Source organism: Danio rerio, chromosome 20 (genome assembly GCF_052040795.2).
Source record: "Danio rerio strain M-AB ecotype USA chromosome 20, GRCz13ab, whole genome shotgun sequence".
In the NCBI taxonomy this organism is placed as follows: Eukaryota; Metazoa; Chordata; class Actinopteri; order Cypriniformes; family Danionidae; genus Danio; species Danio rerio.
The window spans coordinates 43,062,778-43,075,594 of NC_141040.1; the positions used below are offsets into that span (position 1 = coordinate 43,062,778).

Sequence of the window (12,817 nt, forward strand, 5' to 3'; positions counted from 1 at the left end):
TAACTGATTTATTTTATCTTTGCCATGATGACTGAAAATAATATTTTACTAGATATTTTTCAAGACACTTCTATACAGCTTAAAGTGATATTTAAAGGCTTAACTGGGTTAATTAGGTTAACTAGGCAGGTTAGGGTAATTAGGCAAGTTATTGTATAACAATGGTTTGTTCTGTAGACAATCGAGAAAAAATATAGCTCAAAGGTGCTAATAATTTTGTCCCTAAAACGGTGTTTAAAAAATTAAAAACTCCTTTTATTCTAGCCAAAATTAAACAAACAATACTTTTCTCTAAAGAAAAAATATTATCAGACATACTGTGAAAATTTCCTTGCTCTGTTAAACATCATTTGGAAATTATTTTAAAAAGAAGAAAAAAAATTGAAGAGGGCTAATAATTCTGACTTCAACTGTGTGTATATATATATATATATATATATATATATATATATGCTTCTTTGAATAGAAAAATCTGCATAACCTGAAGACAACTTCTGAATATTAGACATTAGAATATTAAACAAGTAACTTTTATGAATGGCTTATAAAAGGATAGTTAACTCACCCACAAGTATGTAGAAGTTTCTTATAAAATTCGTATTTAATCTAATAATGTTGGTAACCAGACAGCTGACTCTAGCCATAGACATTATCTACAGTATTTATTGTTTGTTTGGCTATCAACATTCTTCCTTTAGGTCAAACAGAAAAAAAACAAATACTCAAATGGGTTTGTACATTTTATTTTTTGGGTGAAATCGCTCATAAGAAATAACTTAAACTATAACATTTTATGAAGCTTTTACATTTAGAATATTATTTTTTCAATTGTACCATGGCTTCTACAAAACTATTAAGCAGGAAAAGTATTTTCAATATTGATAAATAATGCTTCTTTGAACACAAAATCAGCATAATCTGAAGACAGTAATAATAGCTGAATATTAAGGAAAATTATATCTTTTCTATAAATATGAAGTACAAATATGATATATTTTCTATAAATATAACGCAATATTAAATTAAAATTTTACATTATAAAACATCTATAAAAATAAAATAACAGACTTTGCAAACAGTATTGTAGAAAAGCATTGGCCCTTTACCTGTCCATCAATATAAGCCACTTCGCCTCTGAGCACAACCCTCATGACTTTTCCCTTCACTTTCATGCCCTCAAAAGGTGTCCACTTTGACTTGGTGAATTGCATGTGCTTTGGAATGGTCCACTCCTGCTCCAAATCCACCTGAAAAAAATACCACTTGGGGATTAAACAGACATCTAAATTTAAATGCACCCACTGACTACCTGCACTCTTTCATGAAATACCTCAACATAGGTGTCTTCTTGAGCAGGAAGGGAGAAGATTTTTCGGGGGTTTTCATACAGCCTCTTGATGATGTCATCGACTGTAAGGCGACCCTCGCTGACGGCCGTGAACAGCAGAGGCAGCATCGTCTCCAGACCAGGGTAACCTGGAGGAGGCTTCTCTGAGATCTTCTCTTCCGCTGAATGTGGAGCTGCAAGGTTTTTTGTTTTTAATCAAAAAGGACAGTAAAGACATTTAAAATGCTACAAAAGATATAGATAGTAGCAATATAGTCCCTGGGCAGGAAGTTGTTTGAGAGATTATGTGACCGTACGTTTACATGGACACTAATAATCTAATTTTAATACATACAAAGCAATACTCTGACAATCTACCATGTAAACAGCAACTTTTGATTGATTTAATCCAGTTCTAATAGACACAAACAGAAATCGAATTAAGAAATGTCGAGTATGCTGATTTTATTCGCATTACACTTTAATAAAGCTATTATCATTTTATTTTTCACCGGATTTTGTGACAGGACAGTTTGTACACATGACTGTTTCACACTATTCTCCGCACCTACCGAGTCTGTGAAGGACCACAAACACCCGCATCACATAATACCAAGGTTTTGTTCCCCCCAACGGTGCGCTGTATCAAATTTCCATAAAAAAACACACTTCCAGCAGTTCATACTCGCATGCAGTATCTCGTTTGTCATGGGGGGCATGCATGAAATGTTACTGAATTAAAGTGCCGAACTGCAGTTAAAGTGGACAAATCAAAAATTAAACATCCAAAATTAACTAACACTCTGGAGGAAATGTGGGTAGCGCTGTGATGCAATGACGTTAATCGAATTATGTGCTATAACATGTAAAACGTGATCATGAAAGGAACATTCAAAAAGCAACTCATGTAAACACCATATTATTGTCTTGTTCACATTAAGGCAAATAATTTGATTACTAGTGTCCATGTAAACATAGTCATTAAAAAGGTTTAATCACATAAATAAATGCTATGGGAAAAAAAGTTTTTCTTCGATTCTCAGTATTTGCTGGATTCATTAAGATTAGTTAAGTGGATAATTTGGATTTATTTTTTTATAAATGTTAATATTTGATTTATTCCATAAAGATCTTGTAACGTGTTCCAAACTTATTTTGATCTTTTTTATTATAAAAAAAGGGACAGAATCACAAATGTTGTGATAAAATTCAGTGTTAATCCTACAATCATTATCTCTAAAATCTTCAAATATTATCTCTAAAAAGTTAGAACCACTGGTAAAAAATAAATATCTTATCTTAAATTACATTTGGAAAACGGCGTCATCAGTGCTTTACAGAATAAAACTAATTGTTTTTCCCTCAAATAAAACTACAATTTCCTAATTTTTAAGGTATTTCTGTAAATAATTTTCCATAGCTTTTTTTTGGTCAAGTAGATGCATTATAGGTAATGCATAAGAGACTTCTTCAAATAAATCTTTTTACTCAAAAGCTAAAAATAAACAAGTGTAGACTGATTCAGCACCAAAAAAATTTAAAATAATTTTAATTTTTCTAAATTTCCAAAAGGCTGTTTTTATAGGACAGTGTTGATTTTTTTCCTTGTATGTAGAATTAGTTTTATATTAAGCACGTCCAAAAGATTTCATCCTATTTGTTTACCACGCTAAATACCTGCATTTTAAGCAAAGATGCCAACACAATAGCAAAATCTGATCCTATTATTACCGTGGTCTGTTGCAAAACAGTCAATGATGTCTAGATTTTCCCATAATGCCTCCATGTCCTCGCGTGTGCCCAGCATGGGGCGCACTTGTGCCTTGTCTTTTCCAATGACGGGCACGTTATCTTCACACAAGAAAAGATGGTGAGGTGCCACTTCACACGTCACCTGGATCCCTTTTTGTTTAGCAGCTCGAATGATCAGAATCTGCAAAACAAGGCATGTGTTTAATTAATTACTATTCAAAAGATATATGTAAATAATTTGGAAAACTAGAGCATGAAACATAATACTTTTGTTAAAACACCACATATAACAAGGATTTTTACCTCTTCTTTCTTGGCAACGTGGCAGATATGAACAGGTCTCTGATAGAGCTGTGCCACCAGCAGGATTGCAGCCACTGTCTGTTTCTCTGCATGTGCCACAATGGGCAAGTGCTTCGGCCACTTTTCAAAGTGCTGCAAAGAAACAAATCCAGTTGTAAAAATGTAAGCATGACAAATCAAATAAAAATATATAATGCTTAATGTTTTATGTAATTAAATAATTTCAAATTCTGCATTTGAAATGTGTAAATGGGTGCAATTGTTTTGCCTGTTTTTATCAGGCTGAAACTAAGAAAATAATGACAAAATAAATAAAGAAAAAGAAATTGACTTTAAAATGTTTTCAATTTATTTTGAATGCAGGTTTTTTATTTTTCTTTAATTAGTTTATCAAAATTTATATTTATTTATATTAATTTATTTGTATTTATTTATATATATTTTTAGTTTTTTTATATTTATTTAAAATTATGCATAGACTTAATTCAGTGTTTTTAAATGAATGAACACATTTTATATTAAATAAAAGCATTATAACATATTACTAAAAAAACACACACGCATGCACGCACACACGCACAAACACCCAGTTTCATTAACATCCTCCATTTTCATTTTCCATACCTCCATCCACAGCGAGACATTGTCCATCTTCAAAGTAGAGTAGGTGTCATTCAAGTACATCTTCAGACCAGCTGTAGAGCTTGCAATGGACGGAAGTAGAGCAGCGTTGTCGGATGAAGCCCCCACGAAAAGTGCGTAATCACAGCGGCACCCAGCCTTTGCAAGCTAAACATATTAATCACAAATTTTTAAACAAACAAACACAATTTCCCCAGTTTTCAACTTAATAAACGACTGTAATTAGTTAAGTTTACCTTTTGTGCCATAGTAAAGGAGTTGGGGTCGATGATGGCAGGGTTAGTGTTGGGCATTGCACACACCATAGTGATTCCTCCAGCGAGTGCAGCAGCAGTGCCCGACGAGAAGTCTTCTTTATGGGTGGCACCAGGCTCTCGCAGATGTACATGGACATCAATCAAACCTTTAGATATTCAAAAACAAATGAGAAGACCTTAATTTAAAGTACCCCTGTTAAATAAGGAATAATTCACAACACAAAACTGCAGGAAGAATTGCTTTTATTTTGGACTTTGAGATAAGGATTCATTAATGTATTTACTAACATGAACTAAAAATGAAAAATAACTGTACAGCATTTATTAATCAGTTAATCATTGCTCACAACACTTACTAATGCATTATTACAACCCAACTAATGTTTGTTATCATTAGTTAATGCACTGAGTAAATGAACCAACAACAAACAAATTCTATTTATTAACCTTAACAAAGATGAATAAACGATGTAATAAATTTGTGGTTAGTTGTTTGTTTATGTTAGTTAACATAATACAACCTTATTGTAAAATGATACTGTATGTATCAAGCACTTTGATTTTTAAAACATCATAGACTTTAACATTCACAAACAGCTACATTACAGGTAAGGTAATCAGCAGGGACACTCATTTGTTTTGACAAAAATTGTATTGAATAACTGAAAGGATGCAAGAGACCACACTTACCTGGCAAACGGATGAGTTTCTGTGAGGTCATGCTGTCTACATGTGTCTTCACGCGAGGAGCCTGTCCAATTTGCTTCAGTGCCTGCCAAAACCCACATATATTTCAATCTTTAGTTTTAGGGGTGATACAATAAAACTGCGTTCTAGTGTTTAGCATTTATTGTTTTAAAATCTGGTCTTAAAACTTTTCAGAATGGCTTTTAGGTGATTTCTTGGTGTCTTATGTAGGATGTTCAAATTACCTTTTATAATCATATTTTTTAGGTCTTTTTTCCTTTGAATCTTTACCTAAAAAAAAACCTGTGAAAGGCTTTGGGATATACCATTAAAAGCGCTATAGAAAATAAAGTTTAAAATAATAATAATCATAATAGTTGTTGTTATTTATAATTATGCTTTATTTTGTTCTTTCTATACATTTATTTTTATCTACTAATAAATATTAATTATTGTTACAAATACAATAATATTAATAATAATTAATAATTTTAGAATGATTTTCTATTAATATTATAATTATTATTGTTGTTATTACTATTAATAATGAATAATAATAATAATAACAACAGAGACTTATAAAACTATTTATTATTATATTAAAGTAAACAATTATTATTTATCAATACATAATAACAACAATAATAGTAATAGTAATAATAATAATAATAATAAATATAATACAAAAATAGAAAATATATTTAAAATAATACATAAAAAATAATTATGTATTAATAAATACATTATAATAATGATGATTATAAATAAAAATAATGACAATAATAAATAGTCATAATAACAGTATATAATAATAATAAATAAATAATAATAATAAGAGCATGTATATAATAACAATAATACTGTAAGAGCATCCCAACTTACTTGAACAAAGAGCTTAGTGCACTTTATGTCAGTAATGAGTGGCACTGAGAAGTCAATAGCCATTCGACGAGTTCGGTATCCTTTGGTCACAAAAGAGGACAAGCGTCTTCCCCCAGAGTTCCTCATGGACAGATTGATGACCAAGTCAAAATGGTTCTCCTCCAGATAGTCCATGATGTTGCGCTGTTTGTCCTTATTTGGACAGTCACTCTCCTCTTCAAATGGCCAGTCCACTGCCATTACCTAATTAGACAAAGAATAACACATTGAAATTGTATAACTGCTAAATTTTTATACATTTTTTAATTAAGCAAACAAGTTGCTGTACCTTGACTCCATGCTCAGTGTAGAAGTCAGCAGTGCCAAGACTTGCATACAAGTTATAACCCAAACTCTCCAAAGTCTGTACTGTGGGCAGCAGCTCACTCTTATTCTGAAAGAATTTAAATTGAAGATTTTATTGCAACCTGAAAAGATTTATACATTAACCAGATACATATCTCTCCTGAAAAAAATGCATAACAGTAGTACAGCTAATCATTTAAATTTATATTATTTTAACTTTGCCTGTCCAGCACTTTGGATCCAGTGATGGTGTAAAAAGTGCTTTATAAATAAAATTGAGTCAAGTTTTTGTGGTTAATTTTTATGGTGTGGTGTTGATATTGTAGGTAGATACAAATAAGTGGTTTTAAATGCATTTATACATGACAGCTAAGGATGATCTTGGAGTCTGCTAGTATGCTGCCTGGTGGTTGTTTACTTGTCCAATTGAAATAACCTTTCACAGGCCCTTAATACAATGCAAATGTGTCTTTTTTTGTGGGTTTAAACATCTGCCATTCAAAAAAAGAAATGATAAACTTGCTTAAATTCAGATTTTTTTTTTTTAATTTATCAAACAAATCAACATCTGATTTGGATATATTCATCCCTGTGACAATCAGTAGAGTATGTCCCAGATTTAGGGATAAACCTTAAAAATTGAACAAAATGGTGATGCTTTGCTAACATAAAACATTCTATAATGTTTTATGTTAGCAAAAAACATTATAGAATACATTCAATAATGTGAACTAAAGTCATTTACGACCACCTGTAGAAGATGCATCTTTTCCTCTCCATAATCACCAGACACTTTCTTACAAACACTTAATCTGAATAACATGGTGCAATCCTGAGTGTGCTTCACACAAGTGAGCGGGCTTGACAAACCACATGATACACACCCTTCTCTCTTTAATTCCTCTGTATATGCAGCACATACTTTCTTACAAACACTCCATAACAGGGACTCCATCAATTTAAAAAGCTTAGACTTTATGTCATATACACAGTGCTTAGAGCATATATAAGTGCACCCCTTACTAATCTAGCTTTTAAATTGATATGCTTAATAGGAAGCTATACAATATTATATTTGCGCATATACATTAGATTAGTCAGTACTGAAGCCAAATTTGGTTCTAATCTAACAAAATAACTCACAATAACTGTCTAAAAACTAGTACACACAAATTTATGTTATAGAAAAATTTAATAAAAAAAGAAGGAAAAATCAAAAGCAAAATGGAAAAATGTAATTAAAATTTTGTAGGTTGAAATTTCTTTTTGCAATAATTTCCTTGAATTTACTTGTATTATCTTTTAATTTCTAAATATGTTTGGTGACAAAAATATTATTTTAATAAACATATCTGTTTAATAAATCAGTTGTTTAAATGCATCAAATACATTGCCTGTATTAACTGAGAAATAAATAAAGATATTCATTTTCAAAATGGGCTGTACTCAATTATGCTGAGCACTGTATATACTGCTGCTATCTGGTGATTTCTTTTATCCTCATTTATTTTTAAGTCGCGTTGAATAAAAATCACCTGCTAAATGAATAAATGTAATTAAATTAAAAGTATTCAAATCTTATGAGTTGAAATGAGTTAATTAGATTATGAGTTATGAATCAAATTAATTGAAATAATCCAATTCACTTGGTTTGATTTGTCTGATTTGATTAAGAATTAAATTAAGAATTCAACGCTAGTGATTTTGTTCTAATGACTCATTCGACAGTCAATTATTACCTTGTAACTACCAATAGAGAGCAGAATGTTCTTTTTAGGGATCTTGAAGCCGGTGCTAAGCATGGCTTTGAGATAGGCCTCATATCGGTTCTCCCCGAAGCAGGCCACTTCTCCAGTGCTGGTCATCTCAACACCCAAAACCACATCTGCTCCAGCCAGGCGGGAGAAGGAGAACTGAGGAACCTGAGGGTAAAGCACAAATCACAGATGATTTAAGATCTTGTTCAGTTCGATTACTCGCATAAAAAAAAAATATCCATGAAGCTCATTACCTTAACTCCAACAATGCCATTCCCCCTCATCAGCCCAACAGCCTCCACTTCCTCTCCCAAGATGACTCTTGTTGCAAGCGCGACAAGATCCACACCAAGTGTTTTGGACACATAAGGGAAGGAGCGCGAGACTCGCACATTGCACTCGATCACCTTTAGCTGATCATCCTGTAGACAGACACACATATTAGGCTATGATTATACTACAGCTTTTTATTATTTTTTTTTTTATACAAGTCTGTTTTTGTTTGGCAGCCAGATTACTCAGACATTTTTACTTTTAAAAAAGCAACTTGAGACCCTGTTATAGATTAGAAGCTCCAGCAATACATATTATAGTAGATATCCCAAAAAGCAGATTTATTTTTAAAATATAGACCTGACTGTCTACATCCATTTCCTGATTTGCTCTTATGGATAATTGATTACCCTTCCCTGATTCTCTAAACCCTTTCTCATACAACCATTATGCTAGAGGTTGTTTAATTTGAGGTCTGGTCATTACAAAAAGACCAAAAGAACAAAAAGTGGAGCCTGTGTTTCCAGATTTAAAAATGCCACTTGGTTTTTATTCTGTGTTTACGCAAATAAAAGACAAACTTTTATTTTGTATGACACCTTACCAGTTTTACCTGCATAACAAAAAAAAATTTGTATTTTAAGTATACATAAGTATTTAAAGTTGTTTCCGCAATATTTTGTAAGCAATTTTATATTAATTTTTTTTTAAATGTAACATTTGCTAAAGTATTATGAGAGTAATTGCATTGGTTCCAAATGAGAGATGTTAATTTAGCGTTATTTAGAGGTTTAAAAAGTAAATGTCATTAGGCTATAATTTTAATTTGATGTATTAACTGTATATGAAAATGTTAAGTTTTTATCTTATTCTCTTTATTAACACTATTATAAATTAAAGTATTTGCTGCTTAGACTTAAACATGACTTGTCTGCTTATTTTTTCTTATCTTGTTCTGTTCTGAATAAAGGGATTTAAATGCTGGCTGGATTTTAAGATTTCAAATGGAAATTGCTGCAGCCATCATTTTTTTTCTCTTATTCAATGCAATCTTATTAGTTTACAAATAAATCCTGATTTAACTAACATTTATTTAATATCGCATTATGTAAAGTAAATACACTCTAAATGTACTCTAATTCATAGCTAGTTCTTGCTTCTAAAATTTGTTGTGTGTACAGAGCAAGATTTTTCATAAACATAGTGGATAGGGCTGTATTAAGATGAAGTTGCATTTGTATAAATATAGCATTTGTTTCAGAAACAAATATCTGAGAAACACATCCTAAATGTAATTTAAAGGCAAGTAACCAACCTTGGCAATGAGCTGCAGGTTGAACGGGCCAGTGACCTGAAGCTCCTGCCCAATAGCATGAACGATCATCTTAATACGCTCCATGGTTTTCTGGTTAATGTCCTGTGGAGGAGTCACCAGTGTGGCGTCTCCAGAATGAACCCCTGCGTTCTCCACATGCTCAGAAACCGCGATGGCAATAACCTCTCCATCACAGGCCACGGCGTCCACATCAATCTCCTGAGAGTCAAAAACACCATCAATAAACATTACTAAACTGACAGTGCCAAACGTAAATTGCCATCATTATAGATTTGAACATCTTACACAGATAGACAGTGTACAATACAGGACCACAGAATTCAAAGCTTAAATAAAGGACACATTAGGAATGCTTTTAGTCATTAAATGGATAGTTTTGTATTAAAATAGACAATAGTGCAAATAAATATGAATTTAAAGGAGATAAGCGTGCAAGTATCTAATATAATGCAGACTGATAAGAATACATCAGTCAATCAGTTATACAATAAACAACTATTACTGATACTGATAAACAATTAATAAACCAAATCATTTCTATGATTAACAGTTTTTTGTTTTTATATTTGTCTGCACAACAGAAATGTGTTAATTTCTTGAAGTTAGATCAAACTTTTATTTCGACAAACTTCAATTTGTTTATATGACAGTAGTTTATTGTAATGCTGGTGAAGTGAAAGTAAATTCAGTTCACATCACCAAAATCACAGAAAATACCATCATAAATGTGCCTGTGGTGAAAAACATGTCCAAACATCACGGTTTCATTTTGTGTCAACAAACGGTATGATCCAGTAATTACCTACACCTACTTATTATCTTGAATTGCCCGAAGAAAGAACATGTGTCTACTTAAAACACCGGTTTTGTTGACTAACCTTGGCCTCCTGAATGAATTTGGAAATAACGACAGGGTGTTCCTTCGACACAGCAACAGCACTGCTCAGAAACTTCTCCATATCCGTGTCTGAGTAGGCCACGTTCATCGCAGCTCCGCTCAGAACATATGATGGCCTCACCAAGCAGGGATAACCCACCGTCTCACAGAAATTCACAGCAGACTACAAGAGAAAGAGTCACCGGTTATTTAAATTACAAGCAAATATCCAGATTTTTCCTAATTAACTTACAATAAATTAAACAATCAGCAAAGTGGTCAAAAAGAAAAAAAACTGGGTACAGAATGCTGACGTTCCTCTGGTGACAGTTCATCCATCAAACTTTACAAGGCAACTTATTAGAATTGGAAAAAAAAAAAAGAAAAACTTTTTTTGGCAGACCAACTAAAATTCAAAACACACCAATACTACAGACATGTTGAAAATTGCTTTTACAGTTAAAATTGTAATAGTAATTTCACGTTGACCCTTTGTATTGTTCAGATTTACCATTGTTCAAATGTACTACTCTTATTATGTTGGTAGCGGTTTTTGTCCCATTGACTTCTATTATAATTACAGTTTGATGGCAAAGCCCTGTAACCATATAATCATGCATTCCTGATTGTTGGTGGTTTTTCCTGTTGGGATGAGGTAAAATTTGCAATTCTAAAAATTTTTCTTGGTAACTTTTACTATGGTGCCATGGCTTTGCAATCAAAACATATCTTTAAATTGAAAGGTAATGGGGTAAAAACAGCCAACAAAATAGCAAAAGGGTAGTAAATTTGCCTAGAGTGTATTGTTGAGGTCTTTTTTTTCTACTTTTTTTACGTTTTTCATCTTAGGCATTTTTCCAAAATAGATGTTAAAATAAATAAAGTAAATAAATTGTCATTAAATATAAGTAAAACAAAGGTTAGGTTATTTGGGAAATAAAAAGCAGTCACAATATAGATTTAAAAATTGATAATAAAGTAATAGAAAAAGTATATCCAATCAAGTCTCTTGGTGTTTTATTGGACCATAAAATTAGTTGGAAATCGCAAATAAATGATACAATATCAAAATTGGTAAAAACAGTAGCAATAGTGTATAATGCAAGAATAATCTTGGACAATAAATCAATACATGTAATATATAACACACTTGTTATATATAACTTGTTGCCATATACGAGTTATTGTGTTGAAATTTGGGGGAATACATATAAATCTAACTTACGATGCGGGGTGTTCGGAGCATATAAATGCTTTCTTTTTTAAATTGAAGATACTTAAGTTCAATGATTTGTTAATTTAAAACAGTACAAATAAGTTTAAAACTAGGAATAAATTACTTTTAAAATGCATACAAAAGTTTTTGAACAAAGACAAGGGGGATATATTCTGAGAGAAGAACAAAATTTTAGGAGATTGAAAATGAGGACAACTTTAAAAGATTTGTGCATGTCTGTGTGTGGGGTAAATTTTTTGAACAGTCTAGAACAAATTCTCAAACGATATTAGGATATTAATCATTTTAAAAAGTTGTATAAATTTATATTGTTAAGGGAATATAATGATGAATAGAAGTGGTTGAAAAAGAACAAAATGAGAAAGGTTTAATGAAAATTCAATTAATGGCTGTTTGCAATATTATGTATTTTTTGGGGTCGATGTTATGAATTGTAAATGTACAAATGGAATCAAACATATAATATGTCAAAGATGCCGAAAGGATAAAAAAAGTCTCATGTAAATGTGTGTGATAATGGGGTGGGGAAAACAATAAGCTTGTGCTTCTGACCCGCCCCATTTCGACCATGTTAAAATGTATTTTGTTTAATGTTTAATGAATTGTTGTGTATGATTTTTTTCTGTTCGAAATAAATACATCAAATCAAATCAAAGATGCCACCAAAAAACATTCCATTTGCTGAAACGCAGATAAAGTTGTGGCCAAATTAAGACTCAAAAATCATCCCAGAGAAAACATCCCAAAAGCACACAAGGGTTAAAATACCAAATTATCTTTATTTAAAATAAATTTGTATTTTAGGTCCTTGTTGTTTTTGTTTATTACAATATAATTGTATTCATTGTTTTATTATAATTTTTGTGGGAGTCAGTATTCAAATTATATGAATGTTAGATATTATCTCATTACTTATTGTAAGTTTCTGACATGTTTGTGCACTAAAAATGTTCAATAAAATATATTTGAACAAAAAAAAACAAAAAAAAACAAAACCATAACTTTTTTTACTCATTCAATTTTAATAAGGAATATTTATAGCACTGCCTTTTTATGTGAAGTGCTTCGCTTCAGTTATTTTAAATGAATTGTGCCCAAAATGGAAGTGCATGCCAAATTTTTAAACACTGTAGACGAATGCA

The 12,817-nt window shown here is 31.5% G+C and overlaps 1 protein-coding gene across 4 annotated transcripts in view; it reads right to left on the reverse strand.

Annotated features, from left to right (window-relative positions):
- cad (carbamoyl-phosphate synthetase 2, aspartate transcarbamylase, and dihydroorotase) overlaps positions 1–12,817 on the reverse strand; it is a 41,092-nt gene that overhangs the window by 11,701 nt on the left and 16,574 nt on the right. For all 4 annotated transcript variants that reach the window (XM_087296318.1, XM_087296317.1, XM_087296316.1 and 1 more), the window contains 13 exon segments: positions 10,440–10,622; positions 9,541–9,759; positions 8,207–8,374; positions 7,935–8,117; positions 6,179–6,283; positions 5,851–6,093; positions 4,972–5,053; positions 4,261–4,427; positions 4,007–4,171; positions 3,383–3,514; positions 3,059–3,260; positions 1,331–1,521; positions 1,107–1,247 (listed from right to left, as the gene is read on the reverse strand). In XM_087296318.1, the coding sequence (XP_087152444.1) occupies positions 1,107–1,247; positions 1,331–1,521; positions 3,059–3,260; positions 3,383–3,514; positions 4,007–4,171; positions 4,261–4,427; positions 4,972–5,053; positions 5,851–6,093; positions 6,179–6,283; positions 7,935–8,117; positions 8,207–8,374; positions 9,541–9,759; positions 10,440–10,622 (2,181 nt within the window).